The sequence below is a fragment of the Hesperophylax consimilis genome, unplaced genomic scaffold (assembly GCF_061612785.1).
Source record: "Hesperophylax consimilis isolate HC1 unplaced genomic scaffold, BYU_Hcon_1.0 scaffold_37, whole genome shotgun sequence".
Classification (NCBI taxonomy): Eukaryota; Metazoa; Arthropoda; class Insecta; order Trichoptera; family Limnephilidae; genus Hesperophylax; species Hesperophylax consimilis.
The window spans coordinates 1,224,932-1,251,996 of record NW_028301267.1 but is presented as its reverse complement, the minus strand read 5'-3'; the positions used below and the strand labels follow the sequence as shown (position 1 = coordinate 1,251,996).

At 37.9% G+C, this 27,065-nt stretch overlaps 1 protein-coding gene and 1 long non-coding RNA gene across 2 annotated transcripts in view; both read right to left on the bottom strand.

Annotated features, from left to right (window-relative positions):
• Positions 1–2,630: 2,630 nt before the first annotated feature.
• Positions 2,631–4,061, bottom strand: LOC149409068 (uncharacterized). The gene is made up of 3 exons (XR_016305286.1): positions 3,760–4,061; positions 3,373–3,656; positions 2,631–3,276 (listed from the first exon to the last, which is right to left on the bottom strand). It is a non-coding gene; the product is annotated as an uncharacterized LOC149409068 (long non-coding RNA).
• A 1,489-nt stretch (positions 4,062–5,550) lies between these two features.
• The window catches only part of LOC149409063 (ribosomal protein S6 kinase alpha-5-like), a 294,002-nt gene continuing 272,487 nt past the window's right edge, over positions 5,551–27,065 (bottom strand). The window contains exons 16-18 of the mRNA XM_089650188.1: positions 19,988–20,090; positions 8,693–8,802; positions 5,551–5,766 (exon numbers count right to left, since the gene is read on the bottom strand). Coding sequence (XP_089506314.1) covers positions 5,551–5,766; positions 8,693–8,802; positions 19,988–20,090 — 429 coding nt within the window. The remainder of the gene's footprint in view (positions 5,767–8,692; positions 8,803–19,987; positions 20,091–27,065) is intronic.

Here is a 27,065-nt window from a genome sequence, read left to right as displayed (position 1 = left end):
ATGACCACTAGAGCAGTACATCTTGAACTGGCAGGATCTCTCAGTGGTGATTCTGCGATTTTGGCTATCAGACGTATGTCTGCACGTCGAGGACACCCTACTGCATTTTACTCAGATAATGCAACCAATTTCCATGGTGCAGATAAAGAGATGCGAGAAGCAATAAAACATTTGGCGAAAAATTCGAAATTACATGACGAATTAACAAAGAACAGAATTGAATGGAACTTCATTCCTCCAGCGTCACCACATATGGGCGGAGCATGGGAACGCCTAGTACGCTCTGTTAAAAAGGCGCTAAACGCGGTTCTGAGGGAGCAATCGCCGCGGGAGGAAACTCTCATCACCGCGCTAGCGGAAGCAGAATTCTCAGTAAATAGCAGGCCACTTACGCACGTATCGGTGGATCCACGAGATGAAGAGGCACTAACGCCGAACCACTTCCTCATTGGTTCTGCCGGAACAAGGCCTCATCTTGCCTTCTATAAAAAAGAAGATGATGAAATATGCTTGCGTAAACAATGGCGCGTAGCTCAAAAACTAGCAGACATGTTCTGGAGGCGGTGGCTTAAAGAATATCTACCAACTTTAGCCCAGAGACCCAAGTGGCAGACGCCAGCGAACCCCATTAAAGAAGGAGACTTGGTATTAATAATGGATCCAACTACACCAAGGAATACCTGGCCAAAGGGAATCGTCACCGAGGCCAAGCCCGCAGCAGATGGACAGGTGCGAAGCGTTCGTGTCAAAACAGCTACCGGAGAGTACATTAGGCCTGCTGTGAAAACCATAGTTCTTCACGCCTGAAGAAGATACCTTCCTGTCCGAGGAGAACATTTGGTGAAAAATACTTTTTCACGTTGGGGGTGTACCGGACAGCAGATGGATATACCGAAATAATTATTAAATAATCAAGAAAATAAATATTTGTCTCATGTCACACACTTTGAGGCTTGTCTCGCACGATGAATCATCTTGCTAAGAATTTAAAGCACCGTACACGTGTCATATCGCCAGTTCAAGGGTGAATTAGTCACACGACAAACCGTGGGACATTAGCATATGTTAAGATTTAAGAAGAATTGCTCCACATTTACACGTGTAGAAATTATTGTATTCGAACCACGTGTCATATCGCCAGTTCAAGGGTGAATTAGTCGCACGACAAACCGTGGGACCTTAGCATATGTTTAGATTAAGGAATATTTGTCCACATTGACACGTGTAGAAATTATTCAATTTGAACCCAATAAATACGCCAACAACTGGCTCAACCAGTCAGTTGTCTGACGACTTTCGCAAGTTGTGTTTCTTTTCAAATCCTTACCCAAGGTACCCACAGAGGAAACCGGCATTTACAGTCAATGTCACTGGCGTAGGTGTCCAGTACACCCTCAGAAGAGTCCTTGTAATTTAGCCTCCTGGCTTTTATGGGATTGCCAATGTGTTGGGGGGTTGAAAGTGAAGACAGAATTTCTTCGATGGACAGATCGGTCGAGATACCTCTGACCAGGCCCATGCGAGTGACATTGAAAGTAGGGATATATGCCTTGAACTTTGAATTAGATGAAATGAAGATATTTTTGATGAAACTGTTGGCAGCTGGCCCTGAGAGGAATTCGACGGAGATTCGGAAGCGACCCTCGGCTTTTACACCTCCAGGTTTGATTGAAAGATTCTTGCTATTTGATAGGAATTTGCCAAATTCAAGAGGGTGGATGGTTTTTCCTTGCTCAGTTTTTTGGGCGTATACTATGAATGGGCCACGGGAATGAGGAGAATAAAAGTTTGTTGGAGGAAGTTGAGAAAGTGTTGGTGGGGACTGTGAAGTCGAAGGCGAGTCAAGTTTTATTGGGGAAGAAGGAGTAAATTTCCTTTTTTTGGTAGAAGTCAAAATGACAGAATCGCTGTCAGAAATTTCTACATTTTCCCCATCTGGGGGGTCCGGAGAGGGATCTGGCGGCTTTGTAGGGGGTCCAGGAGGGAAATCTTCCTCCATTATTCACAACCGTAAACAACTACAACAATAGTATGGAAAATGACAGAAGTAAAAAAGTTTATAAATATCTGGAAATCAGCAGCGAAAAGTGACTCCTGGAAGATCAGGAGGGAGAAGAAACCTCAAGGCACAACACACTACACTTTTTTTTTGCCAGAAAGCAAAAAAGAATGGTATAAAATTATTTTTAGATGGAGCAAAACAAAACAACTGATGACAGCCAAATGTTATTGTTGCCATCGTAAAATGTCTTACGAGGTTGAATTTTCAGGAAATTAAAAAAAAAAAAAAAACAAAGAAAAAACTGTTTTGTTAATGAAGGTTTTTTGAATCTAAACTCTTAACTGTAACCTTTGATAAAACTACAGAAAAAACATCATCCACATAAAGATTCAGCATTAAAAAACTAGGCAGAAAGTTACAAGTTTTACATAAATAATAGAATAGTTTACAGTTCGTGAAAGCCAGAAATAATGTTAAAAAAAAAAAAAAAAGACATTTTACGTCGAGTACTGAATATTTAATATTTGCTCATCAAAACCTAACAAAACTGCATGTATTTTCATTGGCCGACAGTTTAGAGAAACATGACAGCAAAAATAGATTTAAAATCAGTAAATTAACTGCCAAATCCATCCACAAAGAGAATAAAGCTTTTTCTAGTAGCGTGGATTCATTTATTGCAATATATGAGACATTTGTATAGCAAGAAGAGATTGTTTAATTTATAAATGTACCTAACCTTCCATTTCCCAACCCTTATGGGTCAGTGAATGACCAACAACCAACTGAAAACATGACAAATGACTCTCCGAATAAGCTAATGGGAGAAGAGTTTGGAACGTTAAGAGAGTTAGAGCGAAGCATGTCAGTCCACCATTAATCGAGTTATCTGCATTTATCCCTTCTTTCAATATCTCTACAACCTTGTCAATTCTCATAAACATGCTTCCCAAATACACTCTCATTTACCTATTAAATATAAAGTACCCATTAATCATACACATTCATTTTAAAGTTAAGTTATAAAAAAGGTATTTGAATATTTAAACAATAAATATACTTTTAATGGATATCCACTATCTCCTACGAGTGCTCCATTTGGGTACTGCCCTGTCTCGAACATTGCTCTGGCTCGGCAGCCTTGAAAGAGTCATGTGTAGATCCTGGCCATCTTGCTACAATGTCTCTTATTCTCATTCTGGCATCTGAAATGGTCTGCACGTTAATGGAAAAGTAGCCCTTCCTATTTCTGAACGTTTCAGCTTCTGGTCCACCTTTCGGAGAAATCAGATGGTCAACACAATACTTAATTGGTACAGTACAGAAAAACATGCAGACAAAACTAAAACACATGCTTGTCTGGCACTTACCCACGGATTGAATTTTGACATGAGTGCAATCAATTGCACCTATTACGTTGGGGAATCCGGCTATTTCGTGGAACTCCCTTTTTACTACTTCCACCTCTTCCCCTATTGGTAATTTAATGTGGACAGGCCTTAAACTTGCCAAGGCACGAGAAACATTTTTTACGATTTTGCTGGTCGTAGATGGGGAAATTTTTAAAAAGTCTCCATTTGTTATGTGGAAACTTCCAGTTGCGTAGAAACGCAAAGCAACAAGCAATTGATTGCATGGTAAAACTGGGCAGTTTCTAAAAAAGAAATAAACAAAGCATGATAACATTAGATAAAAGGTTTTCAGACCTGATAAGTGCTAAATATATTCAATGACACTCGAATAAGTCAAAATTTTACCTTTCGCTTGCGTAAGTCAAGTTATCCTCTATTTGGCTCAAAACGTATAAAAAAACACGTTTTAGTCATCCTAAAACGGGTATAAAAGTCTGCATCATTTAATATATGTATAAAATTTATATCGCCGTCTTGTCGCCGCCTATATAATCCAATATTATTATCAAGCATATCGGCCCATTCCACCGCATCTACTATATTCAAAATGTTCATAATTCGAATTAAAAAACCGACAAGAGCGTGAACTGATGACAGATGACAGCGATGACAGCTCGATTGCTTTCGCGTATTTCGCTCTGTTGTCAGTTTTTATAAGTAGGTCTTCCTTAAGCGTCTTTAATCCACGAGGTTAGCTTCCTTAAATTTGAGTGGTGTGGCGATCAAGTGCTTTGGGCAAAACGGATTTGGGCATTTCAGCAGGGTTGAGTCGAGTATTCGGCTCAGATTAGATTGGCCACAACGGCCGTTTATGTTAGTTATTCCCAAACGATGACTCAATTAATAATATTAATTAGAACATATAAGATCTTTTAAAAATAATAATAAAATGCAATCTCAATTTGCCAAACATCTCCTAGATGAAAATCACTCACTTAATGATAATAATATACCAACTCCGTTACACGTACAAAATAAAGGCCGTAAACTGAATCTTTTAGAACAGTTAGAAATTAACAAAAACTCTAATAATCCGAAAGCTATTCTAATTAATGAACAAACAAATATAATTCGTTCACCCCTACTAGATATCTTCAAACCTAGTGCAAATATGAGTGCACTATGAAGTACCTAATTATGCTATTAAAATAACCCTATGAGTCATCGTTTGGGAATAACTAACATTAAGACATTCAGTCAAATTTAAACATTACACTAATTGGGGAAACTTTGCTGGGGTAATAACCATTAATAATTTCTAATATTTTACTCAACAATCAATTAAGAAATCAGTAATTGAAATTAAAATACCTACCTAGAAATAATATTTTTATTTTTTTATTTTTTTATTTATTACTTGTAAATTATTTAACATTATAAATGATAACAATATGCAGACTTATATATATATAATTTTTTCGTTTTTTATTCTACTACTCCATAAGTTGAGCTCCAGGAGCTCGTGTTTATGGGAGGAGTATTTACCTATAGTTCTAATGATTTTTTAAACAATAATAATAAAAAATTGATATAAATACAAACATAATATTAACATAGGTATACAAATTAGAAAAGTGTATTTTTAAAGATAATTAAAATAATATATCTTCTTACAGATTAAGTAAGCTTGAGGAAATTAAGGGTTATAAGACTTTTGGTGGCTTAAAACACAGTTTATTGTTTAGGTTACACAGATTACAATAGCAAAATAGTCACAGTTTACAATTTACACGAATACACTTTGGAAGTAACATTTATCGACTAGGCAAGGATTTATATAAGGTCCTTGCGGGATAGTAATTGGGAACAACAAAATAGAATCGAGTCGCGGCACAACTGTTCGGGACTAGCCTAGGTTTGCTTGGGGCGGATTACTGTCTCTTGAGGGCTGTGCGCAGCACAGGTAGCCAAGAAGAGGAGCGCGCCTTTAGCGAGTCTAGTAGTCTTCAAGTCGGTTGCTTAGCAATGGTAGTAGATAGCTGTCCTCAGAGGGCCGTGCGGGGCACGGGTAGCCAGCTGAGGGAGGGTACTAGCCAAAGCGAGCAGACAGGAGAACTGTACTGTGCTTAGCAATGGTAGTAGATAGCTGTCCTCAGAGGGCCGTGCGGAGCACGGGTAGCCAGCTGAGGGAGTGTACTAGCCAAAGCGAGCAGACAGAAGAACTGTACTGTGTAAGGGCGAGTTGCTGCTTTTAAGGGCTTCATCCCGTGTCAGCAGCGTAGGGGATGGTCGGCCGCGTGGGGGGGGATGCGTAGAAAGCATTCTGCGCATCTCGTCGCCTGCATGCAGCAAGACAGGGACAATGCCATATGGGGAGAGAGAGATGGTGTATTGGCAGTAATATTCCGCGCGCTACAGGGTACAATATATCAGGTAAACAAATTATAAAAATAGTTTTTTAAAGACAATTGAATTAATATATATTTTTTTTACAAATTGAGTAAGTGTAAGAAAATTAGGGGTACAATATATCAGTATCCAATTTTAGGGACTTAATTAACTTTTTGAATTGTTTATAATTCGCAGTTTCGGTTACACTTATTTTATTTTTGGACAATAATATATTGTACCAGCTTACACCTAAATACGAATAGTGGTGCTGAGCCGTGGTCGTTCTAAGCATAGGAATGGCTATTAAGCCATTAGTTTTGAATCTATTGCTTATGCTATCTGAGGGGTGAATTTTATAAATAAAATATTCTTTATAAGTTTGATATAAGGCGATTGTGACGGACGTACTGCTCCGGGCTCGGCCGCAGTCACCCACGTTAGAATTATGAAATAAATTTAGATCCTAAAGAGAAATATGTCAATGTATAAAATGTAACTATGTATGATATAATGTAAAAACTGAAAATGTAAAAGTAATCAATAAATGAAACGTCGGAGCTTGGCTAGGGGACATGGGCAGAGAAGTATACTGAGAGAGCTGGTGGATATCATAGCATTTAATTCGGGCACGATTATTAGAGTCGTGCTTATACGATAGGGAACGTTTGGCCCCGGCCCGAAGCGAAGGGCCGCGCGCCGTCATTGCGTGCGAGGTGAGTCGCCGTCAGAACGTTCCACAAGCGCGATTCTGAGGATCGTGCCTGAACAAAGAGAGGCCGTGGTCGCGTTCGACCACGGGCCCGAAATTACCGGCCGAGAAGCGGTAACTAACCTGGCGGCGGGCCGCGAGCGCGTCACAAACACGGGCCCCGATTCCAGGAATCAAAGAGAAAGCTGGCCCGTGTGAACGTCGCTCGGCCAACGAAGGCCGCCGGGGTCCTATAAAACGGGCAACAGTCCCTTGAAAAATTAGATAGCCAGCAACCTCCACCAGCTCTACACTTCTCTCTGCTCTGCCTTCTACCTCGCTCCGACTTCTGACTCAACTCGCCTTCTCTTCTTCTGACCCTCGCCTCACCCCGGACCCCTCTGCCTCTACAACCAGACCCGGACTCAACGACAAGGACGAGACAAAGCATCGGACCAGCTACAACGGCTACAGAGACGCCCCGCTCGACCCCCCGACGCCACTGAAGGAAGACGCCTTCTGCCCCCACGGATTGGGATCACCGGCCCTATTTACAGTCTTGTGTGTCACACACTTCTGTCTGGCACAGCGATTCTCTTATACAATTCTGTGATAGATGGTATTTATTTATTTATTGGATGATTTTTATAGCGCCGCTATATCACCTCAGGGGCGCTGGTACATTAAATTCACAAAATATCTCTAAAGTAGGGGAGTCATATGGTTTCCTAAGGATGATTTTTATAATTATTCTTTGAATTGTAATTATGGGCTGTAAAGAAGCCTTAAAAGCCCCTCCCCACCCAATAATCCCGTACTGCAATATGGACTGAATTAATGCATAATACACAATTTTGATAGTTTTTTTATTTAAAATATTTCGTATATTATAGGAAATATAGATAAGTTTTCTTATTCTTTCAACAGTGAGATTAATGTGGTCTTTCCATTTAACATTTTTATCTATTAAGATACCAAGATATTTTATATTAGATTTATGATTAAGTTTCGCGCAGTCCGTATTACATGTACGATTATTTACACAATTTTTAGAATGAATTGTTATGTTAATTAGGTTATTTGGCACATCTTCTTGTAGAGTGAAAGGAATACAATATTTTTTTTCTGTGTTAAGTGATAATAAATTGCCATCGAACCAATTTTTTATAACCTTCATATTTTGATTGGCTGCATTGGTAATTTCGTTCCATGTCTTTTTTTCGATAATTATTGCAGTGTCGTCAGCAAAAGATATAAGTTTAAACATATTTAAACATATGGTTAACGTAAATTATATAATTTAAACATAATAATTTAAACATATGGTTAACGTAAATTATAAATAAAATTGGTCCAATAACAGTCCCTTGGGGAATTCCAAATTCTAAAGTTTCATCCACGCTTAGTGAGTTATTTAATTTTACTTTTCGGTTTCTTTGAGTTAGATAGCTTTGTAGCCAATACCTTACCTTACCAATAATACCGATATCATTTAACTTATTTATTAGTTTTGTATGGGAGATACTATCAAAAGCCTTACGTAAATCAATGAAAATGCCAAGGCATTTATTTTTTTTTATCTAATGCACGGTATATAGTTGAAGTAAGTTCTGCAATGGCATCATTAGTGCCTAGTTTCTCTCTAAATCCAAATTGGCTAGGACTTATTATTTTCAATATAGTACAAAAGTTGCTTTTTTACGATCTTTTCGAAAATTTTTGCAATGTTTGAGAAAAGAGATATTGGTCGATAATTTGATATTTCTTCAGGGTTGCCAGTTTTAAAAACGGGTGTTACAATAGATTTTTTATAAACGGAGGGGAATATTCCACTATTTACACTAATATTTACAATGTGTGTAGGTAATTGGAATGCTTAAAAATTCATTATAATTTTTCAATATTTCTACTGTGACTCCATAAATGTAAATATAAATGTATCGTCTGTAAGTGGGCTACCCACAGTTTTATAATGCCTTCAGAGGGCGAAACAGCTGTCACGCGTAATAATAATTACACAACAGAACTTGTTTAAAAATAAACTGTTTTTATAAAACCAATAACAATATTATTGAATATATAAAAAAAAAAAAATAAATAAAAAAAAAAAATAAAATAAAAAAAAATAAAAACACCTCTTATTGGAAAACCCTGTAGATGGTAGAGGATTTTTTTTCTGGATTTATTCCAGCATATTTATATATTTAGTTTTGTGCGAAGTCGAAGTGCGAAGTGAGGGAAAGGTGAAGGGGGACTCACCCAGGGGTGCACCATGATCTCCTCTATGGTGATGCGCTTCTTTGGATCCACGCGCAGCAGGTTGCGCACCAGGTGTTTTGCGCTGGGAGAGATTCTAGCCCAGCTTGGTCCTGAAATGGAATTTTTTACATTATTTAATATATTTATTTATTTAAACGCCATAAAATGGTGTTTACAATAGAATGTGTTCCGTAACGCCGATCGCTTTTGACAGGCTGTGTGATAACCAATCGTATCGTCAGAAATTAAACTGTATAGTTTAATTTCGCACATGTCAGCTGGAATCACGGAGGCCGTGGGCCGACCAGTCGCACAAAAACCGTGCGTCCCGTCATAACAACATTGCCGGTTCCTTATCGAAATAATTATCTTACGTATTTTTTATCGCAATTTAATCTAAAATAACGAGTGCTACCAACCACGCTAAACGTTCCAGTGCTGACAGATGATGCTCACTATGCAGATTTCACCATCTCCTCCCGGTAAGTTGATTGTGAATTAACGTTATGCATTGTGTTCTCGCATCGCCTGTCACAAGCTATATAATTAATTTATACTTTATCTGTGTGGAATAGCCCTGTAAAGGGCGGCTATTCCAACCCCTGTTCGTTTTTCGAACATTTTTGGTGCCGAAATCAGGGAACTTTAAGATTATTATCTATCTATGCCAAAACGGATAATGCTGTGGAATGTTTCTTAAATTTTGAATAATAATCAATTCGAACAGTAATTAGGTAGGTACCTAGCTCTTGAGTATTTACGACCTACCGCGCATATAATTGTAATAGATTATATTATTATTATTTATTTTCGTTTCGTTTTTGGGTACGTTTCCAATCGTGTTTATTCAACATGGCCCCAGCAATTCAAATATTGCGCCGGAAACGGACATTAGCGAATAAAAGATTACTCAAGACACATGAAATAGCAAAAAGCGCTTTGCACGATGCAACTAAGTGCAACTTACTGTTAGCGCATTATACTACTCTGGAAAAGATAGTTCTTGAATTTGAAACGTCTCACGCGGAAATATTAGCTTTAGATGACACAAACGAAATTGATGAGGATAAAATTCGCAAAACCTTTGACGAGATGTATTATCAAATTGTCGAAATTTACCAAGAGTTAACCAGTCAGCCTCTCGATTGTAAGACCGCGAATGCGTGCACAAACGTTAAATTACCAAAAATAAACATTCCAATATTTTCTGGAAATGTCAAGCAATGGCCCGAATTTTACGACATGTTTAACGCTCTGATTCATGAAAACAAATCTTTATCCAACATCGAACGCATGCAGTATTTGTTCTCATGTTTATCTGGAGAAGCTTTAGGGTTAATTCGGACATTTCCAGTACAAGGAGCTCACTACGTTGAAGCATATCAAAGATTAATCGCGCGCTATCGTAACGCGCGTGAACTCGCCTTTACGTGTTGGCGGGAAATGCTAAATTTAAATTTTCCGCCCAACGATCCTTTTGAATTCCGTCGCGTGTTCGATATATTTAACGAGGATTTAACAATTTTAAAGGAATTGGATCTCCCAACGGACAATTGGGACTTCGTGCTTTGTTATTTAATTCTATCGAAATTAGATTCACCTACAAGATGCGCATTCGAACAACTGCAATCTCCTACCGAGCTGCCTTCATATTTGAAACTCAAAGAGTTTCTTTACAACAAATGCGAAGCTCTTGTACGAGACTTACATTTTTCGACTCGCGATAGCAGTGCTATCGCGAGTCGAAAAGACCAGAGAGTGCTAAGACCACTCCATTTCCAAGTGCAAGGTATTTGCACTCAAGTCAGTTCAGGATCGCGTACAGTTTGTTCAATCACACCGTTGGTGTTTCAATTGTCTTCATTCTTCTCATTATCTTAAAGATTGTAAATCTTTGTTTGCATGTCAAAAATGTCAGCAAAAACATCATACTTTGCTTCATCGAGACGAAAACGCTTCTTTGGAAGATCAGCATCAACACTCCACGACGTCTACGGACCAGGAGACGTCTTCCGACTCTAAAATTCAGGTCCTCACCAACTTAGGAGACAAGTCCATAGTACTATTGTCAACCGCCAATGTTGGCATTCGCGATTCATCCGGCCGTTTCCAAACCTTTCGCGCATTGATCGATTCGGGCAGTCAAGCTCACTTCATCACCGATCGTGCTGCGGAGCTCGTAGGCATCCCTCGTCAAGCCAGTTCTCAGAGAGTTAGCGGCTTAGGCCAATCTTCCGCAACCACGTCGGGAGTCATTCAATTAGAGATCGGTGTTAAGGGACGGGTTCTCTTCAACATCAAGGCACTTACGCTGCCTAGTATCTGCGGCAACATGCCAACTGTTCGTCTAGATAAGTCATCGTGGCATCAGTTGAGAAACTTGCCTCTTGCCGATCCTGACTGTCACAAACCGGGACCAATTGATCTTCTTCTGGGTGCTGAGGTTTTCTCTTCTCTTCTGAGACCTGGTAATGTGAATGGTGGTCCACGTCAGCCATCAGCTTTCAATTCTGCATTTGGTTGGCTTCTTCTAGGTTCAGTTGGTTCGAACACTGCTCACGAAACGAAATCTTTCATCGTTACTAACGAGGACCGGCTTCACGAAGAGGTCCAGCAACTGTGGGAGTTAGACACCATTCCCCAATCTTCACACCTTACTCCTGAGGAACAACTTTGTGAACAAATGTACTGCACTGACCACTCACGGGACGGATCTTCGGGAAGATACATCGTATCCTTGCCTTTCCGAGAAAGGGGAAGGGATATCTCTTTCCCAGGGTCGCGTGAGATCGCTTTACGCAGATTCCATTCACTCGAGCGCAAACTCATAGCAAATCCAACCTTACGTGAACAACATTCTGCTTTCATGACTGATTATTTACACAGTGGTCACATGACTCGTGTTCCTGGAAAAGATTTGCACAAGGGAAAGTATCACACACCTCATCATTGCATTCTTCGTCCAGGCAGCGCTAGCACTTACCTAAGAATGGTTTTTGACGCCTCAGCGACGGATGTGAACGGATCCTCGTTAAATGATACCTTGCTTATCGGTCCAAAGCTTCAAAAGAACCTGCTGGAGCTTTTGCTAAAATTCCGTATACTATCGGTAGTGTTTACGGCTGATGTACGACAAATGTATCGCCAAATATTGGTTCAAGAACCAGATCGTGCTTTCCAAAGAATATTTTGGCGTTTTCATTCGTCGGAACCCATCCAAGAGTACCAACTAAACACTGTAACCTATGGTGTCTCCTCCGCCCCATTTTTAGCCTGTCGTACTGTCAAACAGTTGACCAAAGATGAAGGTTATGATTTACCGCTAGCGCGTCGTGTGCTAACTTCGGATATTTACATTGATGACATCGTCACCGGTTGTAACAGCTTGGAACAAGCTCAACAAACGAAAACCGAAGTTATCGAGCTGTTCAAACGAGGTCAATTCGAATTGCGGAAGTGGGCTAGTAACAAACCAGAATTCCTCGCCGATCTGCCTCCGGAATACTGCCTCAATTACTTGCGAATCATGGATGTTGACGATAAAGTCCAAATATATTTGGTTTGCGCCAAGTCTCGAGTCGCCCCCACAAAAAAGATTTCATTGCCTCGCCTTGAACTGTGTGCGGCAGTTCTTCTAGCAGATCTATTAAAATTCGTCAAAGATTTATACGTACCATTGCTTTCGATCTCCAATACCTTTGCGTGGTCGGATTCAACCATCGTGCTCGCCTGGTTACGTTCTCTTTCGTGTCGCTGGAAGACTTTCGTGGCTAACCGTGTCAGTTACATTCAAGATGCCCTCGAAGGGACTTCCTGGCATCACGTGTCATCTGGAGATAATCCAGCGGATGTCGCTTATTGTGGTCAATCCTCAGCCGATCTGATCGATCACACGTTATGGTGGGCGGGGCCTTCGTGGCTGATCCAGTCATCCGATTCTTGGCCGTCGTTCGATGGCAATTTCGACGAAATTGAACTTCACTCTGAGGAACGAGTTCGATCTTTATTTGTCCAACAGGACGAAAATCTGGTGGACCTATTACTAGTTAAATTTTCTTCGATTCGGAAGATCCAACGCTTTCTCGGTTACTGTCTTAGATTCATCTACAACCTACAGAATAAAGAATCTCGTCGTTTGTATCTTCCATTAAACCGTGCCGAAATTCACACTTCACTTTTGACAGTAGTTAAACGCACTCAACATGTACATTTTAATGATGATATCACGCGCTTGAAAGAGGGCAACCTTATGTCGAAACAAATGCGGAAGCTTAATCCCTTCATTGACGACCACGGTGTGCTCAGGGTGGGTGGCAGGTTATCTCGATCCGGGCTCGAATTCGAGTATAAACATGCCCTACTTCCTCGCGAATCTAAGCTTACTTCTCTTGTGATAGACGCTCTACATCGAGAACATTGTCACCCAGGCCCCGACGGCGTTGTTCGTATCGCTACGGTTCGTACATCGAATGGTTCTCTTCTCACGAGACCATTAACCAAATTATGTCCATTGCCTAGTCAATGTGACTAATCATCTTCGCTTCCGCGGCGCATTCTTTCTTATCATTTTCATTATTATTATTAATATATATATTTTTTCTTTTCTTTTTCTTCTCTCTTTCACTGTTTCTTCGTTCACGCAACGTTCCACAGCATTGCCCGTTTCGTTTTCTAAATTTTCTTTAAAATACACGTTGTTGTATTTTGGTGGGCGGAATGTTCCGTAACGCCGATCGCTTTTGATAGGCTGTGTGATAACCAATCGTATCGTCAGAAATTAAACTGTATAGTTTAATTTCGCACATGTCAGCTGGAATCACGGAGGCCGTGGGCCGACCAGTCGCACAAAAACCGTGCGTCCCGTCATAACAACATTGCCGGTTCCTTATCGAAATAATTATCTTACGTATTTTTTATCGCAATTTAATCTAAAATAACGAGTGCTACCAACCACGCTAAACGTTCCAGTGCTGACAGATGATGCTCACTATGCAGATTTCACCATCTCCTCCCGGTAAGTTGATTGTGAATTAACGTTATGCATTGTGTTCTCGCATCGCCTGTCACAAGCTATATAATTAATTTATACTTTATCTGTGTGGAATAGCCCTGTAAAGGGCGGCTATTCCAACCCCTGTTCGTTTTTCGAACAGAATGATACATCGGATTATAAGCATACAGTGGTACAATGGAGAATATTAGCAATAAATTTCAGAACGAGTAATGTGTACACAAAAATATTATTGCAAGTGATACAGTTTTTAATAGAAGTGCAGCGATACAATACATAATTAAAAGAAATATCTACTAGTGTAATAATAGTTGAATAAATACTAGATTTGTATAAGACCTGACATAAATCGAGGTATGAGGTGTTTATACATGGTATTTAATTGACGTTTACAAGTCATCGATACATAGAACCACTATACTAGGCAACTGCCCGTTTCATGGTGACCAATACCTTATAGTTATTGTGGTGAACGTATGTCTGTCGGTATGAAAGAGACAGGCATATCTGAGTGAGACCGCATGACCGGGACGTATAAAAAGGCGTGTCTGTTGTAACTCGTCGTCTTTTCAATAACATCTCTACTACTGTCCAATTATATAAATACTTAAAGCAACCTAAATAAACCAAATAGTATGGAGTATCCAAACGTATTTTACTAACAAGTTATCTGAGTGATCGGCACGGCAGATCACTACAGTTATTTTGTATAAAATGTACTTACTAATAAACGTGATTCAAACCCTACACAACTGATAACCAACCCTTAACATAGAGTAATGGTTGTTCCTCAGATGCAAAAAATCTAAAACGCACGATTTAATTTCTTCATAAAAACGCTTTTGTTTTAACTCCCCTGAGGTGATAACTCACAAAAGCGGCGCTATAAAAATTGTCCAATATTATTATTATTATATTATTAACTATTTGCGCACTTGAAGTGAAACAACACAAAACTGCGCTATATAAATGTTATGTTATTATTATTATTATTTACTCCACAATTATCTATGCCAACTCTTTCATTTTTAGGGATGATGTGTTGAGTGTCTTTTGAGGAAACACAGAGGCTGGCAAATCATTCCACACCTGAACTGTTGAACTCGAGTATGAGTCGAAGGAGCAACCCATTCTAATTAATATGACATGTGTAATTATTTTACAAGCAATAATTATTCGCCTGAAACACTCATCCACATTGAAAAATCTCCTGATAAAAGATACATGACGCCAACGGGACTCGAACCCGTGTCCCTTCGATTTCCGGTCGACAGCTCTGACCACTGAGCTATGGCGGCTTATCTCTTACCCGCGAAATTATTCAATATATACTAGTGTTTCATTCAACAGTATTCATACAACAGTTGAGTAGCGCCCTTTGTGGCAGCTGGACGCGTCATGCCGTCTCCAACCGCTTTGTGTTTTTTTAGTATTTTCAAGGGAAACGAGGCAACATCCCTTTGAAGTTATTTAAAAAATCAGTGAATCAACATTTTAAATTACCTTACCAATTAGTAATCAGAACTTAATAGTAATGTGACTAGAGTGCAGTGTTTCAAAAATGAATAATCGAAAATTGTGCTAAAAACATTCTAAATTCGCTGAAGTTGAAGTTGAACTTGGGACGAGAATCGGTAACTGTTGTACGCCAGATGTTTTCAATGTTATTCTTGGAAACAGTGAAAGCCCTAACAAGTGCCCAGGGTGATTTATTATTCCGTCCGCCGCCTTTTATTTCGGAACAATGCACCACTAACATAATCACCAGAAACAAGTGTACAAGGAGATGGACTTTCCGAGCGTCACAAGGTTTGTTATCTATGTGAGGATAATATAATAATAATAATAATGATTTATTGTCTTCTTTTCTTATTAACACATAGATATAATGATATCCTCACTGGGATCTCCCGTGCTGAGGATGTCATTTACATATTATAATTTAATTATAAGAAATTAATATTACAACAAAGTATAATGTAGTATATATATATTTTTTAAGTAATTTTAAAATAAGTAAGGTACTGTTTTTTGGTATAGTTCAGTTGATTCTGTTTTAGTCTGTGTTTGATTTCAGTAAATTTTCTATTTCAGATCTTCCTATGTTAAGTATCCAGCTTTTTATTTCAGATTTAAATGTTAAAGTGTTGAGGTTTTTGAGTGTGAGTGGTATTTTGTTGTAGAGTTTAATACTGTGATATAAGAAGCGTTTTTGCCCATAAGTTGTATTTGTAATTATTTGTTGGATAAGTTTTTGATCATGAGATCTAGTGTTTCTATTGTACGTGTTTGTTGTTATTTCTTGTGTTTTGTGTTTATGAATGTAAATGAGTATAGTTTTAGAATATAGTTGTTTAATAGACATGATGTTAAGATTGGTGAAGATTTCGTTAGTGCTAGTTCTTACAGGAACTTTCAGTATAATTTTCATTATGGCTTTTTGAGATTTAATAAGTGGATTTAGTATGTTTTTATTTGCACTGCCCCATCCGATAATACCGTATTCTAACAGTGATTGGCAGAGAGCCATGTAGATTTTGATTAAGTCTTTTTTAATGAGCACATTCCTGATAGTTTTGAAAAAATAACTAAGTTTTTTAATTTTATTATCTAAATAGCTAATGTGATTGGTCCATTTTAAATTTCCATCTATTTTTAGACCTAGATACGTTATATGGTCAACATTTTCTAATGAGGGACAATTACAATGCTCATTTAAGTGATGCGGGCTATGAATTTTCAAGTTATGGTTTTCTTCAGAGTTTTTTGTATTTTTTATTTTGAAAGTGATGAATTTGGTTTTATTAGCATTTAGTGTAAGTGAATAGTAGTCTAGCCATTTTTTAATCCTGTTTAGTGTGTCTTCTGCTTTCTTAAATGTTTCTGTCCAATTATTCCCATTTATAAGGAGAACAGTATCATCCGCAAAACTTATGATTTCTCCGTCACATTCTATGTGGCATAGATCATTAATGTAAATTAGGAACAGAATCGGACCCAGAATACTTCCTTGAGGCACCCCGCATTTGACATCAATACACTCACTGGTTATGTTGTTAAGTTTCACAGTTTGCTTTCTATTTCCCATGTAGCTTTTAAAGAATATCAGTTCATTATCAGTGATCCCTATGTTAACTAGTTTTTCAAAAAGATGTTGGTGATTTATTGTGTCGAAGGCTTTAGAAAGGTCGAGAAATACTCCAATGCATTTTTTATGTGAATCTAGAGAATTTTTAATATATTCAATTACTAAAGCTATGGCGTTGGATGTTCCTAGATTTTTTCTGAAACCAAATTGTTTTGGTGATAATAGTTTATTTGATTCTAGGTAATCGATGAGTTGAGTTTTAACTGTTATTTCTAAGATTTTAGATAATGTGTTCAGAATTGTGATTGGTCTGTAGTTATTGATATCTGTACGATTTCCTGATTTAAAGATTGGTGTAATAGTCCCTATTTTGAGTTGTGATGGAAATCTGCTTTCCGTAATAGATTTGTTTATTAGAAAGAGTATCGGTTCGGTAATTTCATCTTGTATAAATTTTAATGTTTTCATTGTGATTTCATCACTACCAGATGAAGATGTTGGTTTGAATTTAGAAAATATTAGTATTAGTTCTTGTTTAGTGATTTGTTTTAGAGCAAATTTAAACCTTTGTGGATTTGGGTGTTTGTTTATTTTTGGGTTATAGTGTTGGGGTTTGGTTATTTTATTCGCTAAGTTCGAGCCTATGTTTGCAAAAAAGTTGTTTGTGTAGTTAATTAGTTGATGTACGTTTTTGTTGAGCGAGAGTGTGCCGTTCTCTGTGTTGATTTCTTCCAATGGGTTTGCTTTGTTTTGATTTGTGTAGGTGATTTCTTTAATTATTTGCCAGAGAAGTTTTGGATTATTATTGGATTGATGAATTTTAGATCTGTAGTAATTTTGTTTGGCCGATTTAGTAAGATTGGAGCAGATGTTTCTATAATTTTTGTAAAATAGTTTTAAGGAAAGGTCGTATGGATAGTTTTTTACTTGCTGATGGAGCTTGTCTCTTTTTCTTATACATTTTAGTAGGCCAGGTGTGATCCATGCTTTTTTGATAATTTTATTGTGTGAATATGTGTAAGTTTTTATTGAGGTCTGGTTATGTATTTTTAATTGCAATAGTTTAATAAATAATTTCCAAGCATCTTCAAGGTCTTCAGCTTTATATATTAATTCCCAGGTTTCAGTTTTTAGTGAATTTTTTAGTTCGTTGTAGGATACTGTGTCAGCGCTTAATTAGCAGCAGACACATACCTGGACGGATGACGAACCTCGTGCTGGCACTGTTGGTGGCGCGGTGCACTCTTTCGCTGCAGTAGCTGGTCCAGTTTCCTCACCACCTGGGATTCTTGCTGCAGAGTCTCCATCCTCTACCTTCGTCGAATGTCACAGCGGTGCTGCCAAGGTCTGGAATCCATGAGAGGACATTGTGTCAGCGCTCTATTAGCAGCAGACACATACCTGGAAGGATGACGAACCTCGTGCTGGCACTGTTGGTGGACGCGGTGGACTCTCTCGCTGCAGCAGCCGGTCCAGTTTCCTCACCACCTAGGATTCTTGCAGCAGACTCTCCATCTCCGTGTCACCTGTTTCTGTACTTCATTTTATTTAACTTAATTTCAATTTGTAATATTTATATTATTTTTTTTTGTAATATCTGCATTAACTGTACAGCGCCCCTGAGGTGATATTTCGCAAAAGCGGCGCTATAAAAATCATCCAATAAATAAATAAATAAATAAATTCATACAAACAACATTCAATAATTATTGCTTGTAAAATAATTGTTACCCTTTGTGCTATGCATAAAAAAAAACCTTGTCTTAAAAACATTAGTTTACCAAAAAATAATAATTAATATTTTTACAAGTTCAAGTATTTCACCTAAAAATGTAGACAATTTGTCTCGACGCCATCTAGTGAGAGAGTTAGCACTTACAATGCCTTTCTCATATAAAATAAAGTTGGTTGTTTTCAGGTGAACAATGTAACAAGCAGTAATTGTTGAATGAAACACTAGTATATATTTAATAATTTCGCGGGTAAGAGATAAGCCGCCATAGCTCAGTGGTCAGAGCTGTCGACCGGAAATCGAAGGGACACGGGTGTTTAATTTTGTAATGAAGTTCTTTATTAATTAAATTCTAGATACAGTCGCCATCTATGTATTGTTGAATAGTTAATTATTAGAAATGGTGTGAATCCGCACTAACAGTCTAGACAATTCTAGAGCTCTAGCATGTCGATAACCAGTTACTTCTTTCCTTGTGTATATTAACAACTGTCAATGGTTTAGTATTTTTAATCTATAAAGGGCCTGTTCTCAGTCTAAAAGTGTTCTTTCCTTCCGAAATTTATTACAGTAAACAGTGTTTATCTGTACATGGGTCGGGGCCCGTTATCAATAAATTGTTATTGTCAATGTAGATATTTAAAAAGCATGTTTGTGATATGTAATAAAAAAGTTAAAATCAGCTACAAGTGTTTCCAATCAAGATTCAAACCCAGAAAAATATACAACGGGTTCGAGTCCCGTTGGCGTCATGTATCTTTTATCAGGAGATTTTTCAATGTGGATGAGTGTTTCAGGCGAATAATTATTGCTTGTAAAATAATTGTTACCCTTTGTGCTATGCATAAAAAAAAACCTTGTCTTAAAAACATTAGTTTACCAAAAAATAATAATTTTGACATGTGTACGTGTACAAATATGGCATATGTACGTGTACAAATATGACATATGTACTTGTACAAATATGACATGTGTACGTGTACAAAATGTCGGGCACGGGTTTGATATATTTTCACACCTCCAAATATTAATAAAGAAATATAAAACTGCTTACTGAGGTTTAAAGCCAATTAATCAACGTAGATTTCACCATCTAAGCCATATTTTAAAGTTTTACAACAAAAGTTAAATATTTAATTAAAATCACCTACCCAAATTTGGGTAGCTGTAGCTCGAGTGGATTAAAAAATGTTATGTTTCAATTTCTACGAGTATTTGATTGAAAACACTCGACATAGTGACATTTCCTGTCTCTGTCGTTTTTATGCAAGCTGTCATATTTTAAAGTCTTACAACATTTTGAAAAAAAAAGAAGTTAAATATTTAAATAAAAATCACCTACCCAAATTTGGATAGCTATAGCTCGAGTGGATAATCGAATTTTATGTTTCAATTTCTTTTCTGTCTTGGTCGTTTTCGTGCAAGCCGTCTGAGAAGGAGGATTATATGAAAAGAATTACTGACCTTCAAGGCTAAGTTCTCCTCTCCGGATCCTGTCGATGATTCCCATGATGGGTTCGTTGACACTGGCTGACTCAAAGGGCGCATCCCCGGTCAGCATAAAGTACTGGAATACATTAACAAAAAGATATAATATTACGAATATTAAACACAAATGAAAAAATATCTTTGTTTTAAACCACTTTATTACATTTATATACGTCGACCAGTTTCGGTTGGACTCAACCTTCATCAGGACAGTACAAATATAAACTAAAATATAATACAGAGGAAGATTATTAAGTAAACAATAAAGAAAGAGAAAGTATATAAATGTGAGGGAGAGAGCATCAGGGCAGCGGAGTAGGTAGTGGGTTCGGGGAGGGGTGGGGATTACCCAGGGAGAAAGGAAACATCTTTAAAATAGGGCTTTTAGTTAGTTCTATCGGTTTTGTGGAGAATCACTTATCAACCGTATAAACTAATTTTTAGGTGTGTTATCACTAATGGCAGAGACTTGAACGGCGAAAAGACAACCACAGATTATTCCGATTCTAATAGCCGTTCTGACAAGTCATGTTATACGTTTGTCATTCTCCACATTAAAGCCTTTCGAGTTTAATCTAAAATTGTAATCTGTTAAAATAAAATTATCCTTCTGAAATATAATCGTATTTATTGGAGTCAAAATATACATGGACGGTGACGTTATTTGCAGCACAGGTAAGCATTAAATACACGACATCCTAACCTCCATAAATGGTAACAACCCGACGATTTCACGCGGTAGAATAGAAATTTAATATATTCTTGAATATTTCTCTCTTCGATAAATGACAATCAGACGATCAGAACGACTATTGGACCGGAATCCTGAGGAATTACACGGTGAGTTCATTCTTACAATTATTTTCAAAATTTTTAATTTACACTTTGTTCTTGAATATTAAATGCTCCTCAGTAAATATAAAATTATGAAGTATATACTTCCTGTGATTGTTACGACAATTTCAGATATACGAGAATGCAAAACCCCATACTGTGATTTTTAAAGACATCCTGATTTTCATGATTTATTTTCTCCAACTAATGATAAAAATGTCTCTTATTCTTTTAAGAATTAAGCTTGCGTAAAAATCTTTTTCAGTGAGAATTCCAAATCATCTCTACACGTGTGCATGCAGAGCAGCAATATAGAGTTCCAGCAACACGTTCCAACCACAGTGACGTACATCATTGCAGAAAATAGCAACCAAATCTCTTCATGCTAGCAGTACTTCATCCCCACGAGATTCTGCAAGCCACAGCAAGCAGCATAGAACGCCGTTGGAGACAAAAGAACCGATACAATCGTAAAGTTTTAAAATTTTCACTAATTTTAATTTTTAATTTTGAGTACCTACATGACTTTGCAAAATGTGTTATTACAACAATATGTTACAACTAAATCCTGGCAAATTTTAAATGGGAACAATTAATCAGCAATTCTATAATTGGATAAACTACCCACATTTATAAAAATAAATTAAGCAAATTTTTAATCTTGAAAAATGTATACAAATATCAATCTGTAAATTAAAGGTTCGAATCTCGGATAATATTACCAAAATATTCCAACAATTTATGACTCTATATTAGTTTCAAAAAAATTACATAGATGATTCCTTTAAAAAAGTAAATTCCATTGATTTTTAAAAAAAATATATCCATCTGCATATTTGCCAAATTTCCACACATTTGCTAATCTCGAACTAAATGCGAAATGACCACACCTGTCAGCCAAGACAGTAACCTCGATAAATTCTTCTCCGAACAAACCTCCGGAACGAGTTCAACGTGTAATCAACAAACTAACAACATGGAATCCACCAACACAAATCAAGACCTCCACCATGTCTCAGTAAGGCTTCCACCTTGCTGGAAGGACAACATTTCATTATGGTTTGTGCAGACAGAGGCTCAATTTGCAAATTCACGAATAAAAGACGACTTTACAAAATACAATATCATCGTCGCAGCCCTAGATTCGCAAATTCTACAAAGCGTGAGTGACATTGTCACGAAGCCGCCAACAGCTGAAAAATATGCAACTCTCAAAACAGCACTTATTGATCGTCTCCAAGATTCAGCGGAGAAGCGTCTGACACGTCTTCTCACAGGGATTCAGTTGGAAGATAGGAAACCCACAGAACTCCTACGTCATATGCTTGAATTGGCCGGACCCGCTTTAGCGGAAAGTGAAATAGTGCGAACATTATGGATGCAGCGCCTACCACAACACGCGCAAGCAATACTCTCAGCACTCTCGGAAAATAATATCTACCAACTGGCGTCAGCAGCAGATAAAATAATTGACATATACCAAACAACTGAATGCAGTGCGGTGGATCACAAGAATAGGCAGAGTTCATCAAGAGCGGAACCAACCGAAACATCCATATTGCTACAACTCCAGAAACAAGTTTCAGCTCTCACACACGAAGTATCCAAGTTAAAACTTACCCAGACGAATCGCTCTACAGATTTCCGAGGAAGAAGAACTAAAAGTCCTCGTAGGAACTTCTCATATCATAATGCACCACAACATAACTACACAAGAAAAAGCAGGTCTAGGTCTAGTGATAGACCAGCTGAGAAGAACAATGATTTTTGCTATTACCACATGCGATTTGGGGAAAAGGCTCACAAGTGCTATCAACCGTGCTCTTTTACTAAAAAAACTTCGGGAAACGACAGCGGAACCTCGCAGTAGAGACATGTGAGATTCCCAACAACAAAACTTGTCGTCTCTTCGTGTATGACTTGCAAACACGACAGAAATTCCTTGTGGATACTGGTGCAGATGTGTCTGTCATACCGAGAAATCCATCTTATAACAAGAACAGTTTAACTTCTGACAATTATCCCACTACGCTGTATGGAGCGAATGGAAATCCTATTAAAACCTATGGTACAAGGACCGTCGAACTCAATTTTGGCCTACGACGGGCATTAAAATGGCGATTCATTGTTGCCGATGTTTCAAGACCGATACTAGGCGCAGATTTTCTACACAATTACAACTTAACGGTTAACCTCAAAAAAGCAATTATCGCAGACCAGTCTACAGGTTTACTAATCAAGGGAACAACTTACAAAGGACCAACTTCTGGAGTCTCTACCATTTCTACATCACAAAAATATCGGGACATCCTGAACAAATATCCTAACTTAACAAGACCTAATATGAAAATTCCTGATAAACAAAAACATACAGTAACCCATTGTATAGAGACGAAGGGACCTCCTGTCACTGAGCGTGCTCGTAGGCTGGCACCAGCTCTACTAGAAGCAGCCAAAAAGGAATTCAAATTCTTGATGGAGCAGGGGATTTGCAGGCCATCAAAAAGTAATTGGGCCAGCCCCTTGCACATGGTCAAGAAGCCAAATGGTGAATGGCGTCCGTGCGGGGACTACCGCAGATTAAACGCAAAAACAATCGTAGACAAATATCCTATATCTCAACTGCAGGATTTCGCACACAAATTATCAGACGCTACGATATTCAGCACCATAGACATGACGCGTGCCTACCACCAGATACCAGTGGAACCAGCGGACATACCAAAGACAGCGATCATTACCCCATTTGGGTTATTTGAATTTACACGTATGCAATTCGGACTAACTAATGCAGCACAAAGCTTCCAGCGATTTATGCATGCTGTAACCAAAGACTTAGATTTTTGTTTCGTATATTTGGACGACATATTAATCGCTTCCAAAAACGAAGAAGAACACAAAAAACATCTAGACTTACTGCTAAATCGTCTTGCCGAATATGATCTGGTAATTAATATAAACAAGTGCCAATTTGGTGTGCATACAGTTAACTTCTTGGGTCACACAATCACCCAAAAAGGAATGTCGCCAATTAAAGAAAAAGTAACAGCAGTCACAGAGTTTCCAACACCAAAAACAGCAAAAGACTTACGAAGATTTTTGGGAATGCTAAATTACTATCGCCGATTCCTTCCAAATTCTATCAACACACAGACTAAGCTATTCAACAGCATCAGCGGTTACAAAAAGAACGACAAAAGGATACTTACATGGAATCAAGAACTGACAGAAGCGTTTGAGGAAAGTAAACAGCAATTAGCAAATGCAGCTTTACTCGCGCACCCAATCCCATCAGCAAGAATTTCTATAATGGTCGACGCTAGCGACATAGCCATGGGAGCCTCACTACAACAATTCAACGACAACTCTTGGGAACCTCTAGGATTTTTCTCGAAAAAATTTACACCTGCTCAGAAGAAGTACAGCACTTTTGATCGAGAACTTACCGCCATTTACGAAACTGTAAAATATTTCCGGAACCACATTGAAGGTAGAAATTTCACAATATATACGGACCATAAACCAATTACCTTCGCCTTTAATAAGAAGCGAGCCTCTAGCTCACCACGTCAAGAAAGGCAGCTTGATTATATAGCGCAATTTTCAACAGACATTAGACATGTTTCCGGAGAGCATAACGTAGTAGCTGACGCACTATCTCGAATAGAGGAGATTAATAGTCCTACTTCTATCGACTTTAGGCAGATGGGAATAGCGCAGTGTCAAGACGACGAACTTATGAAGGCAAAAGATGACACCGCCCTCGCCTTACGTCAAATGGTGATACCTGGCACCGAAACTTCAATATGGTGTGACATATCAACAGGTCACATCAGACCATTTGTACCGGCTTGCATGCGAAAACAAGTCATTGAAAGTGTACATAATATTTGCCACCCTGGCATCCTGGGAACAACAAAAACAATTAAACAAAGATTTGTATGGAATAACATGGCTAAAGACATAAAAAACTTTGTCAAGCAATGTGTAGCCTGTCAAAAAGCCAAGGTCTCCCGACATACTGTTGCACCATTAGCAACGTATATATTACCTGAGGATCGATTCCGAAATATACATATCGATCTAGTTGGACCTCTCCCAATATGTAACGAGTACCAGTACATACTGACAATGGTCGACAGATTTACCCGATGGCCTGAGGCAATTCCTCTAAAAAATATGACAGCAGAAACGGTCGCCACGGCATTGACGACCCATTGGATTGCCCGTCATGGAACTCCTGACAGCATAGTAACCGACCAGGGGCGTCAATTTGAAAGTTGCCTCTTCAAAAAACTTACAGAGAAGTTTGGCATCAAGCACCAGAGAACAACTGCGTATCACCCACAAGCCAACGGTATGATTGAGAGATGGCACCGTACGTTAAAATCATCTCTTATGGCATGTGGAGACCAGAATTGGGTTGAAAATCTACCACTCATTTTACTTGGCCTTAGAGCAACAGTACGTGAGGATTTAAAGTGTTCACCAGCAGAACTAACTTACGGTAGAACTTAAAAATTACCGTGCGACTTCTTCGCAGCAACTCCACGCGAGGAACCAGATACGTATATAGGACGACTCCAGCGGAAGTTCGAAAACATCAAATCAACTCCTGCCAGCGTCCACGGTACAAGAAAATTTTTTGTTCATAAGGACCTACCTACCTCTACACATGTGTTCCTTAGAACCGATGGGGGAAGAAAGCCACTTCAGAACCCCTACGAAGGCCCATTCAAAGTTGAAGAGCGTAATGCAAAAACATTCGTCATTACCGTTAAAGGACAACCGAAACGCGTCTCGATAGACCGACTAAAACCCGCCTTTATACCAGTAGAGGATAATGTACCTATTTCAACATCTGTCCAGGAACCACTCCCAGAAAACATTACAAGAACAAGATCTGGTCGCAAAGTTCATTTTCCTGATAGATACCAATCAGTACGCAAATGAATGGAACTATGGCAATACAAATTCATTTCCTTATTAACATTCATACAAACTCATATCAAGTATAAGTTGATTAGTACAAAACAAAATTTTATAGTAATCTATATAAAATACATAACCAAACTCATGGGAATTTCAAAGTATATATATTTTTAAATTTACCGAGCAAAAATACTAAAAGTCTACAAAAACTTGATGAAATTTTGAGCTTTAGTATTCAAACTATCATAATTCTTGTAACAAATGAAAATTTTTCATTCTTAAAATCATGTAAATAACATGTAACTAGTTTTAAGTAAACTTTAAAATCGTATATTACACGATACAACATCAATGTCTAAGATATTATCTTACAACCAGATAAGTAGCGAACACTTTAATATGTTTTACAATAAATGTACCAAACATAATATATCACGCATTAATAAAACATATGTCTTACCATTATATCTTACCATAACATATAACATGTACTTAGGATAACTTATATATATAAAACGGACTTAATATTTAACATTTATCATGTAAACCATATACCAGTTATTAATGTATACCTATATAATAAACATATTCGAAAAAAAATTCGAAAAAAAAAACTTACCAACCGTCACATAGAGCGCACGCAAAAATATTGCTCCACAAAAATTATCCGAATTCTAGCGTATAATTCAAAAAAAGCAAACAAGATATCAGTAAACGTTTACATGAAGATAAATTATAGTTAAATTCTACGGACTGTGAACTCTGAGTGATTTCATTAAGTGATTTCAAGTGATTCCAAGTGAACAATCTCTACAAAGTGACAGTGATTATTGTCGAAAAAATCCATCAGCTTATTTCATAAAATTTCTCTACCAAGAAATTTCATATTGCACCTATTTCACGATACGTCATAAGCGGCCAATAGCGCAGTGGCGTGAACAGTCACGAAAGCGGCAGTCTAGACAGGTGAGATATCTGAACCAAGTGAGTTCGAATCCTACTGTTTCAAAAAGTTTTTTTTTTCTGTTACTTTAAATAATAAATTAGCTAAATAACCTAAACTACTTGAAAATAGATTACAGTGACTACTTAAATAATTGGAACTGAAGGCAATAGAACTAAATTTAACTTAATTAAAGTGACATCTATCGACCAAATCATAAGCACAAATTTAAAAATTTCGAAATCACGTAAAAACACCAGTGCATCTCCTACTCCTCATTCAGCCGAATTACTCGAAGACCTAACACATCGACTAATGTCGCACATAGACACAAAAATAGATGAA